General features: G+C 44.5%; 1 protein-coding gene across 1 annotated transcript in view; it reads left to right on the forward strand.

Moving 5' to 3' along the window:
• The window catches only part of LOC140734138 (uncharacterized), a 111999-nt gene that overhangs the window by 61372 nt on the left and 35493 nt on the right, over positions 1-15134 (forward strand). The window contains exons 8-9 of the mRNA XM_073057718.1: positions 652-727; positions 1911-2064. Coding sequence (XP_072913819.1) covers positions 652-727; positions 1911-2064 — 230 coding nt within the window. The remainder of the gene's footprint in view (positions 1-651; positions 728-1910; positions 2065-15134) is intronic.

Below are 15134 nucleotides of genomic sequence, written 5' to 3' on the forward strand. Positions count from 1 at the left end.
GATAAAGACAAACACCAAAGCCAAAGAAGAAAGTGTTTCCACACCAACAGCCTCAGGGAGACTATTGATCGAGTTGCTCAAAGACCGAGCCATAAGTACTTGCTACAGGAGCAGGTCAGGGAATTTGACATCCTGTTGCCTTTGACTTGCCCTCTGACTGCACCTCAGTCAGCAGTGTCACTGCATTGCCCGTGCAGACAGCAGCTGCTAGCAGGAGATGTAAGATTACAGCACCTCAACTAGTTGTGTCACTGTGCTGCCCATAAGGAATTTCACTTTGATTTGGGTTCTGAAGGTTTTAGAATATAATTGTGAATTCAGAAGTCGTATGTGCAGGAGTGATGTGAGGGTTAATTTGACTGTGGTTTCTGTGCTGCAGAATAGAGCTTGAATTCTACCTATGGAGGATGTGCTCTACAGAAACCCCTGCACATGCAGCGTAAAATGTTGGGGTTTGCAGATTCTGTTCCCCTCCAAAATCTTGCTGAGGTTGTGATGTACTGTAGCTCAAAATTTCACATGTGTGATCAATTGATTCTTGCTGGGTAAGACTTGAGTATTAGCCACAATGTGTCAGATGTTGGGTTGGCTGGCCGCCTGCATAGTTTAAAATGTCCAACAGTGAGCGTCTCCATTTTTTTTGCCCAACAGACTGAAAGGGTGCATGATGAGGCAGCTGAAGAGAGCGGTGAGGATGAGCCAAGGAATGGGGATACAGATGAAGTAGGTGAGTGAGTGGATATAGATTTTAAATTTCTGCTTGAGGCCTCTAACACCATAACAGACCTGAACAGCCCTCTATCCCAACCACCCAGACAAAGATGGGCTTCTGACCAGCTGTCACTGGATTACATGTGATTTGGGTGAAAATATGGTGCAGATCTTCATGCTGCTCTTACCTAGGAGCCTGCGAGGTCCAGTACCAGAACTGATGCAGACCTGACTCAGTGATACATAGTCCCCTGCTGTAACATCAACAGCCCCTTGTGCTGCACTGGCTACTCAGCAAGCCCAAAAGGAAGGCAAGACATTCAGCAGCTCTGCCAACACTCAAATCCACAGTAATTCAGAGAGACCTATCTACTTGACTCTCTACCAGCATGACTGTCCCCACTCTGGGACATCTACCCACCCCCCCCCACCACTTCGGACTGACTGGTCCCACTCACTCTGGGATCCCCAACACACGTCTAACCGTCCCCACCAGCCCGAACCATGCAGTCTTGCTGTTTGTTTGTTTAAAACAAATCCAGTGTGTTACTGCAGATGTTAAAGCCTTTCCCTCTCCAACTCTCCCTCCCCCTCCCTCACTCACACCACCTCTTATCCTCTCCCTAACCCCCTCAACCCTCTCTCCCTCTCACCTCTCTTTCCCCATCCCTCTCTCCCTGCCCCTCTCTCTCTGCCCCCACACCCCCCTCTCCCCACCCCCACACCCTCTCCCCCTCACTCCCCCTCATCCTCTTCCCCTCTCACCTCTCCCCCTCCCCCTTACTCATCTCCCACTCACCCCCACCCCCTTTGCCTCTCACCCCCTCATCCCCTCTGCCCCCACACCCTCCGCCCCACCCCATCATCCCCATCCACTCGCCCCCACCCACTCAACACCTCTCCCCTCATCACCCACCTCATCACCCCCACTTCCTCACCTCCTCTCCCCTTTCCCCCCTCTCTCCATCCCTGTCCCAACCTTCCCACCTCTCTCTCTCTCTCTCCATCTCTCCCTCTGCCTCCCTTCTCTCCTCCTCCCTATCCTTGTTCCTCCCACTCCCTCGATCTCTCCTCTCCCCACTCCTCTGTACCCTTCCCTTTCTCTCCCCTCTATCTCCCCCTCCCATCTCCTCTCTCCCCCCTTCACCCCCTCCCTCTCTTTCTCTCCATCCCTGCCTTTCTGTCTTTGTATTTCTCAGATAGCACTAATGGAATCGATGAGCTTCAAGACCCATCTCATGATTGTGTGGAGTTGACTGAAGCTGTAGGAGATGAACCAATAGGATTAAACGGTGTCAACGTTATCGATAATATTGCAGTGCATTTGAACGAAGAGTCAGTGATGGGTGTAAGGTAGGTGCCTGCATTTGTCAGTCAGTGATGACTGTAGGGTAGGTGTCTATTTGTCATAGATTCAGTGAAGGGTATAAGGAGGAAGCAGTAGAAAGGAAATTATAGACCAGGCAACCTGACCTCAGTGGTTGGGAAGATGTTGGACTGAATTCTTAAGGATAAGGTTATCATGTACTTGGTGAAACAGGACAAGATAAGACAAAGTCAGTATGGTTTCCTTGTGGGAAAATCTTGCCTGAAAAAACCTGTTGGAATTCTTTGAGAAGATTACATCTAGGATAGATAAAGGAGATGCAGTGGATATTGTATAATTTGACTCTCAGAAGACCTTTCACATGGTACTACACATGAGGCTCTTTACCATGGCATTACAGGAAAGTTACTAGCATAGTTAGAGCATTGTCTGATTGGTAGGAGGCAGCAAGTGGGAATAAAAGTATCCTTTTCTGGTTGGCTGCCAGTGACTAGTGGTGTTCCACACTGGTCGGTGTTAGGAACACTTTTTTATGCTATACATCAATGATTTAGATGATGGAATAGCTGGCTTTGTTGCCAATTTTGCTGATGATATGAAGATTGGTGGAGGGGCAGATAGTGTTGAGGAAACAGGTAGGCTGCAGAAGGACTTACATAGATTGGGATTATGGGCAAGAGAGTGGCAAATAAAATACAGTGTTGGAAAATGCATGGTCATGCACTTCAGTAGTAGAAATAAATGTGTGGGCTATTTTCTAAATGGGGAGAAAATCTGAAAATCTAAGATGCAAAGGGACTTGGGAGTACTTGTGCAAAACATCCCAAAGGTTAACTTGTAGGTAGAGTTGATGAGGAAGGCAGTACAAAATTAGCATTAATTTCAAGAGGTCTTGAATAAAAGAGCAGGGATGTGTTGCTTTATAAGGCACTGGTAGGGCATCATCTTGAGTATTGGTCTCCTCATCTGAGAAAAGATGTGCTGGCATTGGAGAGGGTTCAGAGGCAGTTCACAAGGATGATTGCAGGAATGGAATGGAATGGAATAGCTTGGGGTCCGTTTTTGCTGGAATTTAGAAGGATGAGGGGGGATCTCATTGAAACCTTTTGAATGCTGAAATGCTTAGACAGAGTAGATGTGGAAAGGATGTAAGGATGTATCCCTTGGTGGGGGAGTCAAGGATAAGAGGGCACAATCTCAGGATAGAGGGGCATCCTTTCAAAACAGAGAAGCGAGAAATTTCTTTACTGAGGAGGTGGTGAATTTGTGGAATTTGTTACTACAGGCAGCTGAGGAGACCAGGTTGTTGGGGGTGTGTTTAAGGCCGAGATTGATAGGTTCTTGATAGGACATGGCATCAAAGGTCACAGGGAGAAAGCTGGGGAGTGTGGCTAAGGAGAGGGAAAAAAGATCAGCCATGATTGAATGGCAGAGCAAACTCGATGTGCCAAATGGACTAATTCTGTTCCGATGTTTTGTGGCCTTATGGTAAGTTAGGTGTCTGTATTGTTAGTCAGTGATGGGTTTAAGGTAGGTAAAACAGAAATTTACAGCACATAACAGGCCCTTCGGTCCACAATGTTGCGCCGACCATGTAACCTACTCTAGAAACTGCATAGAATTTGCCTACCACATAGCCCTCTATTTTTCTAAGCTCCATGTACCTATTTAAGAGCCTCTTAAAAGGTCCTGTTGTATCCGCTTCCACCACTGCCGCCGGCAGTGCATTCCATACACCCACCACTCTCTGTGTGAAAAAACTTACCTCTGACATCTCCGTGTACACGCTTTGCCACTCTGATGGCCCGCGACAGTTTGGCCCTTTCTGTTGTTAGGACTGCCTTGTCGCCTGCTCTGAAGGTGGAGTCACAGGTCCTCAGCAGCGCATGCACCTCTGTGGTCATACATGGCTTCTGGTTAGTGCATATAGTGATGGTTACTCTTGGACAGAGTAACATCATCAATGCACTTGCTGATGTAGCTAGTCACTGATGCCGTGTACCCCTCTAAGTTGGTAGAGTCGCCGTCAGTTGTAGCCTCCCTGAATATGTGCCAGTCAGTGTACTCAAAGCAGTCTTGAAGAGCAGAGATGGCTCCTGCTGGCCAGGTTTTCACCTGCTTCTGAACTGGTCTGGAGCACCTGACGAGCAGCCTGTATGCTGGGATTAGCATAACAGAGATGCGTTCTGAGTAACCGAGTTGGGGGCGAGGCTCTGCCCGGTACGCATTGGGGATGTTTGCATAAACTAGGTCCAGCGCGTTCTCCCCCCTCGTTGTGAAGGGCAGATCATGCCTAACAAGCCTGTTAAAGTTCTTTGAGGAGGTGACTAGGCATATAGATGAGGGTAGTGCAGTGGATGTGATCTACGTGGATTTTAGTAAGGCATTTGATAAGGTTCCACACGGTAGGCTTATTCAGAAAATCAGAATGCATGGGATCCAGGAAGTTTGGCCAGGTGGATTCAGAATTGGCTTGCCTGCAGAAGGCAGAGGATTGTGGTGGAGGGAGTACATTCAGATTGGAGGTTTGTGACTAGTGGTGTCCCACAAGGATCTGTTCTGGGACCTCTACTTTTCGTGATTTTTATTAACGACTTGGATGTGGGGGTAGAAGAGTGGGTTGGCAAGTTTGCAGACGACACAAAGGTTGGTGGTGTTGTGGATAGTGTAGAGGATTGTCAAAGATTGCAGAGAGACATTGATAGGATGCAGAAGTGGGCTGAGCAGTGGCAGATGGAGTTCAACCCAGAGAAGTGTGAGGTGGTATACTTTGAAAGGACAAACTCCAAGGCAGAGTACAAAGTAAATGGCAGGATGCTTGGTAGTGTGGAGGAGCAGAGGGATCTGGAGGTACATGTCCACAGATCCCTGAAAGTTGCCTCACAGGTGTAGATAGGGTAGTTAAGAAAGCTTATGGGGTGTTAGCTTTCATAAGTCGAGGGATATAGTTTAAAGGTCGTGAGGTAATGATGCAGCTCTATAAAACTCTGGTTAGGCCACACTTGGAGTTCTGTGTCCATTTCTGGTTGCCTCACTATAGGAAGGTTGTGGAAGCATTGGAAAGGGTACAGAGGAGATTTACCAGGATGCTGCCTGGTTTAGAGAGTATGCATTATGATCAGAGATTAAGGGAGTGATAGAGATGTACAAGATATTAAGAGGAATAGATAGAGTGGACAGCCAGCGCCTCTTCCTAAGGGCACCACTGCTCAATACAAGAGGACATGGCTTTAAGGTAAGGGGTGGAAAGTTCAAGGGGGATATTAGAGGAAGGTTTTTTTACTCAGAGATTGGTTGGTGTGTGGAATGCACTGCCTGAGTCTGTGGTGGAGGCAGATACACTAGTGAAATTTAAGAGACTACTTGACAGGTATATGGAGGAATTTAAGGTGGGGGGATATATGGGAGGCAGGGTTTAAGGGTTGGCACAACATTGTGAGCCGTACTGTACTGTACTATTGTTCTATGTTCAGGGAACCCAAGATCTCACTAATCCCCCACAGTGCCAAGAGTCTCAGTATTAATGTTATATTCTGTCTTCTACCGAAGTGAACCACTTCACACTTATCTGGGTTGAACTCCATCTGCGCTTCTCAGCCCAGTTCTGTGTCCAATCGATGTCGCGCTGTAACCTCTGACAATACTCTAGACTATCCACAACAAACCCAACTGTGCATTTCCCCCTTCCCCCCCCCCCACTACTTTCAAATCTCTTACTATCTTTCCTTTCAGTTAGTCCTGACGAAGGGTCTCGGCCCGAAACGTCGACAGTGCTTCTCCCTATAGATGCTGCCTAGCCTGCTGTGTTCTACCAGCATTTTGTGTGTGTTGTTGTTTGAATTTCCAGCATCTGCAGATTTCCTTGTGTTTGTTGTATCATCAGCAAACTTACTAATCCACCCACTACTTCCTTATCCATGTCAATTATAAAAATCACAAAGAGGGAGTGGTCCCAGAACAGAACACCACTGGTCACCATCCTCCATGTAGAATATGAACCATCTACAGCCACCCTCTTCCTAGTAGGCAAGCTAGTTCTGAATCCATAAAGCACAGTTTCATTGGATCCCATGCCTCATGACATTGAATGAGCCTCGCATGGGGAATCTAATCAAATGCCTTACTGAACTCCATATACACTACATTCACTGCTCTACCTTCATCACTGTGTTTTGTTACATCCTCAAAGAATTCAGTCAGGTTCGTAAGGCATGACCTGTCCTTGACAAAGCCATGCAGACTATCCCTAAACCATATAACAATTACAGCACGGAAACAGGCCATCTTGGCCCTTCTAGTCCATGCCGACGCTTACACTCACCTAGTCCCACTGGCCCGCACTCAGCCCATAACCCTCCATTCCTTTCCTGTCCATATACCTATCGAATCTTACTTTAAATTAGACAATACCGAACCTGCCTCTACCACTTCTACACAGCTACCACTCTCTAAGTAAAGAAATTCCCCCTCGAGTTACCCTTAAACTTTTGACCCCAACTCTCAAATCATGTCCTCTTGTTTGATTCTCCCCTACTCTCAAATCATGTCCTCTTGTTTGATTCTCCCCTACTCTCAATGGAAAAAGCCTATCTATGTCAACTCGATCTATCCCCCTCATTATTTTAAATACCTCTATCAAGTCCCCCCTCAACCTTCAACGCTCCAAAGAATAAAGACCTAACTTGTTCAATCTTTCCCTGTAACTTAAGTGCTGAAACCCAGGTAACATTCTAGTAAATCTTCTCTGTACTCTCTATTTTGTTGATATTTTTCTGTAATTCAGTGACCAGAACTGTACACAATACTCCAAATTCGTCCTCACCAATGCCTTGTACAATTTTAACATTACAGATTTAACAGACTATATCTATCCAAATACTCATATGTCCTGTCTCCCAGGATCTTCTCCAACGACTTGTCCACCAGTAAAGTCAGATTGACTAGTCTATAATTTCCTGGGTTATCTCTACTCCCTCTCTTGAAAAAGGGAAAAAACGTTTGCAACCCTCCAATCCTCTGGAACCTCTCCCATCCCTATTGATGACGCAAAGATCATTGCCAGAGGCTCAGCAATCTCCTCCCTCGCTTCCCACAGTAGCCTGGTTCCACTACAGGAAGGACGCGGAAACCATAGAAAGGGTGCAGAGGAGATTTACAAGTATGTTGCCTGGATTGGGGAGCATGCCTTATGAGAATAGGTTGAGTGAACTCAGCCTTTTCTTCTTGGAGCAACGGAGGATGAGACCTGATAGAGGTGTACAAGATAATGAGAGGCATTGATCGTGTGGATAGTCAGAGGTTTTTTACCCAGGGCTGAAATGGCTAGAACAAGAGGGCATCGTTTTAAGGTGCTTAGAAGTATGTACAGAGGAGATGTCAAGGGTAAGTTTTTTACGCAGAGAGTGGTGAGAGTGTGGAGTGGGCTGCTGGCAGTGGCGGTGGAGGCAGAAACGATAGGGTTTTTTAAGAGACTCCTGGATGGATACGTGGAGCTTAGAAAAATAGAGGGCTATGGGTAAGCTTAGGTAGTTCTAAGATAAGGACATATTCGGCACAGCTTTGTGGGCCGAAGGGTCTGTATTGTGCTTTAGGTTTTCTATGTTTCTATATCTTATCCAGTCCCAGCAACTTATCCAACTAATACCTTTCAAAAACTCCAGCACATCCTCTTTCATAATGTCTATACGCTCAAGCATTTCAGTCCGCTGTAAGTCATCCCCATAATTGCCAAGGTCCTTTTCACTGGTGAATACTGAAGCAAAGCATTCATTAAGTACCTCTGCTACTTATTCCAGCTCCACACACGTTTCCACTCTTGTTCCTGATTGGTCTATTCTCACTCGGCTCATCCTCTTGCTCTTCACCTACTTGTAGAGTGCCTTGGGGTTTTACTTAATCCTGCTCGCCAAGGCCTTTTCATGGCCACTTCTAGCTCTTGTAATTTCATTCTTGAGCTCCTTCCTGGCAACCTTATAACTTCCCAGAGTTCGAACAGCACCTCGTTTCTTCAACATTTTGTAAGCTTTTCATTCCTTCCTAACTAGATTTTCTACATCCTTTGTACACCAGGGTTCTTTTACCTTAACATCCTTTTTGTGCTTCAATGGAACATATCTATGCAGAGCACCATGTAATTGTTCCCTGACCATTTGCCACAATTCTGCCGTGCATTTCCCTGAGAACATATGCTCCCAATTTATGTTCCCAAGTCCTTGCCTAATAGCATCATATTACCCCCAACCCCCAATTAAATGTTTTCCCAAATTGTCTGCTCCTATCCCTCTCCAGCACCATGGTAGGGAAGATGGAATTGTGATCGTTACCTCCAAAATGCTCTCTCACCGAGAGATTGGACATCTGACCAGGTTCATTTCCCAATACCAGATCAAGCACAGCCTCTCCTCATGTTGTCTTATCTACCTATTGCTTCAGGAAACTTTCGTGAACACACCTAACAAACTCCACCCCATCTAAACCCCTTGTTCTAAGGAGATGCCAGTGAATATTAGGAAAGTTAAAATCACCCATCACAACAAGCCTATTGTACCGATCTAGAATCAGTCTCCCCATCTGCTCCTCAATGTCTCTTTTACTGTTGGCGGGTGTATAAAAAACACCAGGTAGAGTTATTTCCCCCTTCCTGTTCTGACTTCTACCCAAAATGACTCAGCAGACAATCCCTCCATGTCTTCATTCTTTTCTGCATCCATGATACTATCCTTGGTTAGCAGAGACACTCCCCCACCTCTTTTGCCTCCCTCCCTGTCCTTTTTGAAACATCTAAAGCCTGGCACATTCAGCAGCCATTCTTGCCCCTGAGACATCCAAGTCTCTGTAATGGCCACAACATCATAGTTTCCCATATTGATCCACGCTCTAAGTTCATTCATCTTACTTGTGATACTTCTTGCTTTAATATAGACACATTTTAAACCATCTGGCTGAGTGCTTCTTTGCTCTATCATCTGCCTCTCCTTCCTCACAAACTCCCTACAGGCTATCTCTACTTGTTCAGTAAGTCAGTTATGAGTGTAAGGTAGGTGTCTGTATTTTAGATATACATCAATAAAGCAGTGATACATGCCTTTCAGCCCAACTGGTCCATGTCAACCACAGCATCTTCACTATACTCTGAGTGAAGAAATTGTCAGGTTCAGATTCTGATTTATTTATCACATCCATTGAAACATACAGTGAAATGTGTTATTTGCATTCCCAATCAACGCACCCAAAATCCCTCTTTTCCTTCACATCACAAGATTCTTGCTACTGGCCCTGTCCTCTGCCTTCAAATTTGAACTTCCAAAGTGAATTGCTTCATACTTTTCCGGTTTGAATTCCATGTGCTACTTCTCAGCCCAGGTCTTAATCCTGTCATTATATCATTGAGAGCTACAACAACCTTCTAGACCATATATGTCAAACTTTAAGGCCCGCGGGCCAAATCTGGCCCGCGGTGGAATTATCTTTGGCTCGCGAGATAATATCTAATTACTATTAAAGCTGGCCCCAATAATCGAAGCGCCTATGGCGTATGATATGGCTAATGCTGAGTTTATTCAGTTATCAGGTTTTCAGGGTTTTTAGTGTTTATTCGGCAGTCTTGCTCGGCAGTCTTCTTCATAAGAAACAGAATTTGTAAAGTGAAACACTTTGTAGTTATAGCAGAGACTGAGACACATGAGAGCAGGCTGAAAAAACGGAGGCAGCGAAAGCTGCGTTCGCACGTGTCCGACTGATCCGGCCCGCATGAAGCTGCATTTTGCTCAATCCGGCCCGTGACCTAAAATGAGTTTGACACCCCTGTTCTAGACTGTCCACAACTCCATCAACCTTGGTTTCATCTGCAAACATACTTAACCTACCCTTCCACTTCCTTATCCAAATCATTTTTAAAATTCAGAAGGAGCAGGAGTCCTTCAACAGATCCCTGCAGAACCAACCTCCAGGCAGAATACAATCATCTGCTACCACCATCTGCCTTCAATGGACAAGCCAATTCTTATTTCAGGCAGCCAAGTTTCCCTGGATCCCATGACTTCTGACTTTCTGAATGAACCTGCCATGGGGAACCTTATCTGAAAGTCCATATACACCATGTCCACTGCTCTGCCTTCATCAATGTGCTTTGTCACATTGTCACATCATCAAAGAATTCAGACATGAGGAATGACTTGCCCTTTACAAAGCCATGCTATGTCTCTAATCAGACTGTGCTTCTCCATATGCTCATAAATCCTGTATCTAAGAATATTCTCCAATGAGTTACCTGCTGTTGAAATAAGACTCACTGGTCTTTAATTCCCAGGGTTATCCTTACTCCCTTTCTAGAACAAAGGAATAACATTTGCTAATCTCCAATCACCTGGTACTACCATTATGACCAGTGAGGACGCAATGATAATCACCAAAAGCACATCAAACTCTTAACTCAACTTCCATAGTAAATTTTAAATTTGTATTTGATAAGTTTAACAAACTTAGCTGTGAGGAAAATGTGACTCTATAGCCATATTTTCACCGCAAATTCATCAAATGATGGAAGAAGCTCAAGGAACCCAGGCCTGCTGCTCATTCCATTCTTGATTGCCTCGCTTGTGTTGTATGCGGGTTCCTGAACCCCAGACGACTTGTGTAATGTAGCTAAAGAGTATCTGCAACTCTGATAGTTCCATGGATGAATGCTGAAAATACTCGAACAGGTCAGGCACATCTGTAGAAGGAGAAACAGTTCATAGTTCAAGCTTAGAACTCTTGGTCAAACTCAGGCCAGACACTGAGTGGGTGTTCTTACTGTGATTAATCAAAAACTTTGTTCCCATTTTGAACTGCTTAAAGACAAACTGAGGCACGTCAATGATTAACAGGCAAAGAACTCCAGATGTTAGAAATCTCAAGATTCATGATTTGAGATTACTTAATGTCATTTCCATATAAAGGAGAACAAAATAATTGTCACTCCAGATCCATTGCAGCACAAAATAACATAATAAGATAAGGAATACAATATTAACAATTTTAAAAACTCACAATATAAATATGAAAGGAATAAAAGAAGAGCAGATTATTATTTAAATGGTGAAAGATTGCAGCATGCTGTTGTGCAGAGGGACATGGGAGTGCTTGTGTTTGAATTGCAAAAAGTTGGCTTGCAGATACAACAGGTTATTAAGAAGGCAAACGGATGTTTGCTAGAGGAATTGAGCTCAAGAGCAGGGAGGTCATGCTGCAACTATACAGGGTACCGGTGATGCCACACCTGGAGTACTGTGTGCAGTTCTGCTCTCCATACTTGAGGAAGGATCTACTGGTTTTGGAGGCAGTGCAGAGGAGGTTCACCAGGTTGATTCCAGGCATGAAGGGGTTAACCTATGAGGAGAGGTTGAGTTGCCTGGGACTATACTCTCTGGAGTTCAGAAGAATAAGAAGGGATCTTATCGAAACATACAAAATTTTGACAGGGATAGATAAGATAGAAGTAGGAAAGTTGTTTCCATTGGTAGGTGAGACTAGAAGTAGGGGACATTGCCTCAGGGTTCAGGGGAGAAGATTTAGGATGGAGATGAGGAGAAACTGTTTTTCCCAGAGAGTAGTGAATCTGTGGAATTCTCTGTCCAGGGAAGCAGTTGAGGCTTCTTCACTAAATGTATTTAACGAAACAGTTAGATAGGTTTTTACATAGTAAGGCAATTAAGGATTATGAGGAAAAGGCAGGTACAAACCCCATTTCCAGAAAAGTTGGGATATTTTCCAAAATGCAATAAAAACAAAAATCTGTGATATGTTAATTCACGAGAACCTTTATTTAACTGACAAAAGTATAAAGAAAAGATTTTCAATAGTTTTACTGACCAACTTAATTGTATTTTGTAAATATACACAAATTTAGAATTTGATGGCTGCAACACACTCAACAAAAGTTGGGACAGAGTTAAAATAAGATTGAAAAGTGCATAGAATATTCAAGTAACACCGGTTTGGAAGATTCCACATTAAGCAGGCTAATTGGTAACAGGTGAGGTATCATGACTGAGTATAAAAGTAGCGTCCATCAAAGGCTCAGTCTTTGCAAGCAAGGGTGGGTCATGGCTCACCCCTTTGTGCCAAAATTCGTGAGAGAATTGTTAGTCAGTTCAAAAGGAACATTTCCCAATGCAAGATTGCAGAGAATTTAGGTCTTTCAACATCTACAGTACATAATATTGTGAAAAGATTCAGAGAATTCAGAGACATCTCAGTGCGTAAAGGGCAAGGTCAGAAACCACTGTTGAATGCACGTGATCTTCAAGCCCTCAGGCGGCACTGCCTAAGAAACCGTCATGCTACTGTGACAATTATAGCCACCTGGGCTCGGGAGTACTTCAGAAAACCATTGTCACTTAACACAGTCCGTTGCTGCATCCAGAAATGCAACTTGAAACTGTATTACGCAAGGAGGAAGCCATACATCAATTCTATGCTGAAACACCAGCAAGTTCTCTGGGCCCGAGCTCATCTCAGATGGACCCAAAGACTGTGGAACCGTGTGCTGTGGTCAGATGAGTCCACATTTCAGCTAGTTTTTGGAAAAACCGGGCGTCGAGTTCTCTGTGCCAAAGATGAAAACGACCATCCTGATTGTTATCAGCGAAAGGTGCAAAAGCCAGCATCTGTGATGATATGGGGGTGCATCAGTGCCCACGGCATGGGTGAGTTGCATGTATGTGAAGGTACCATTGACTCTGAGGCGTATATTAGGATTTTAGAGAGACATATGTTGCCATCAAGGCGACGTCTCTTCCCAGGACGTCCATGCTTATTTCAGCGGGACAATGCCAGACCACATTCTGCACGGGCTACAACAGCGTGGCCTGCTGCCAGTCCAGATCTATCTCCTATTGAAAATGTATGGCGCATTATGAAGAGGAGAATCAGACAACGAAGACCACAGACTGTTGAGCAGCTGAAGTCTTATATCAAGCAAGAATGGACAAAATTTCCAATTGCAAATCTACTACAATTAGTATCCTCAGTTCCAAAACGATTAAAAAGTGTTATTAAAAGGAAAGGTGATGTAACACAATGGTAAACATGCCTGTGTCCCAACTTTTGTTAAGTGTGTTGCAGCCATCAAATTCTAAATTTGTGTATTAATTTGGTCAGTAAAACTATTGAAAATCTTTTCTTTGTACTTTTGTCAGTTAAATAAAGGTTCACGTGAATTAACATATCACAGATTTTTGTTTTTATTGCATTTTGGAAAATATCCCAACTTTTCTGGAAATGGGGTTTGTAGATGGAGCTGAGTTTACAGACAAATCAGCCATGATCTTATTGAATGGTGGTGCAGGCTCGATGGGCTGGATGGCCTACTCCTGCTCCTATTTCTTATGTTTATATGTACATAAATTGACAATGTCCGGAAAGTGACACTTGGCACAGGTGTGTCTGTGCATAAGGTGACTGACAGGAAATGATAAAATGGTGATGATGGAGATTGTGGAGGAGTGGCTTAATGGGTGGAGGTGTTGATTAGCCTTACTGCTTGGGGAAAGTAACTGTTTTTGAGTCTGGTGGTCTTGGCATGGATGCTACATAGCCTTCTCCCTGAAGGGAATGGTACAGACAGTTCATGTGCAGGAGCTGGGGGGAATCCTTTATGATGTTCCTGGCCCTCTTCCTTCACCTTTCTGTATATATGTTCTTGATGGTGGGTAAGCTAGTGCCAGTAGTGCTTTAGGCAGTTCTTACTACCTGTTGCAGAGCCTTTTTGTCCGCCACAATGCAGTTTCCTTATCGTACAATGATGCAACACACACAAAATACTGGAGGAATTCAGCAGGCCATGCAGCATCTAGGAAATTAGTATGGTCAGCGTTTTGGACCGAAACGCAAAACTGGGTCCTGCCGAAGGGTTTCAGTCCAAAATGTCATTTGTACTCTTTTTCTAGAGTACTCCTGCATAGTCAACGTGGCTTTGTGAAGGGAAGATCGTGTCTCACTAGCCTGTTTGAGTTTTTTGAAGAGGTAACAAAAGAAATTGATGAGGGTAGGGCAGTGGATGTGGTCTACATGGACTTTAGCAAAGCATTTGACAAGGTCCCTCATGAGAGACTCATCCAGAAAGTCATGAGGCATGGGATAAGTGGAACTTTGGCTGGTTGGATAAAAAATTGGCTTAAAGGAAGAAAGCAGAGGGTAGTTGTGGAAGGAAAGTATTCTGCCTGGAGGTCGGTGACTAGTGGAGTGCCACAGGGATCTGTCCTGGGACCCCTGCTAATTGTGATTTTTATAAATGACCTGGATGTAGAAGCGGAAGGATGGGTGAGTAAGTTTGCGGATGACACAAAGATTGGAGGAGTGGTGGATGGAGCTGTAGGTTGTCGAAGGTTACAAGAGGATATAGACAGGCTGCAGAGTTGGGCAGAAAAATGGCAGATGGAGTTCAATCCGGTCAAGTGTGAGGTGATGCATTTTGGAAGGACAAACCTGAAGACTGAGTACAAGATTAATGGTCAGTTACTTAAGAGCGTGGATGAACAAAGAGACCTTGGGGTTCAAATCCATACATCCCTCAAGGTCGCTGCACAGGTTGATTGGATAGTTAAGAAGGCCTGTGGGATGCTAGGCTTCATTAACAGGGGGATTGAGTTCAAGAGTAGAGAGGTCATGTTGCAACTCTACAAATCTCTGGTGAGACCGCACTTAAGAGTATTGTGTTCAATTCTGGTCACCTCATTATAGGAGGGATGTGGAAGCTGTGGAGAGGGTGCAGAGGAGATTTACCAGGATGTTGCCTAGTTTGGAGAACAAGTCATATGAAGCAAGGTTAGCAGAGCTAGGACTTTTCTCTTTGGAGCATAGAAGGATGAGAAGGGGACTTGATAGAGGTCTACAAGATTATGAGAGGCATAGACAGGGTGGATAGTCAGTACCTGTTTACCAGGGCACCAATAGCAAACACCAGAGGGCATATGTACAAAATTAAGGGAGGGAAGTTTAGGAGAGACATCAGGGTTAATTTTTTTACACAGAGAGTTGTGAGTGCCTGGAATGACTTGCCAGGGATGGTGGTGGAGGCTAAAACATTAGGGGTATTTAAGAGCCTCTTGGATAG

Source organism: Hemitrygon akajei, chromosome 10, assembly GCF_048418815.1.
Source record: "Hemitrygon akajei chromosome 10, sHemAka1.3, whole genome shotgun sequence".
Classification (NCBI taxonomy): Eukaryota; Metazoa; Chordata; class Chondrichthyes; order Myliobatiformes; family Dasyatidae; genus Hemitrygon; species Hemitrygon akajei.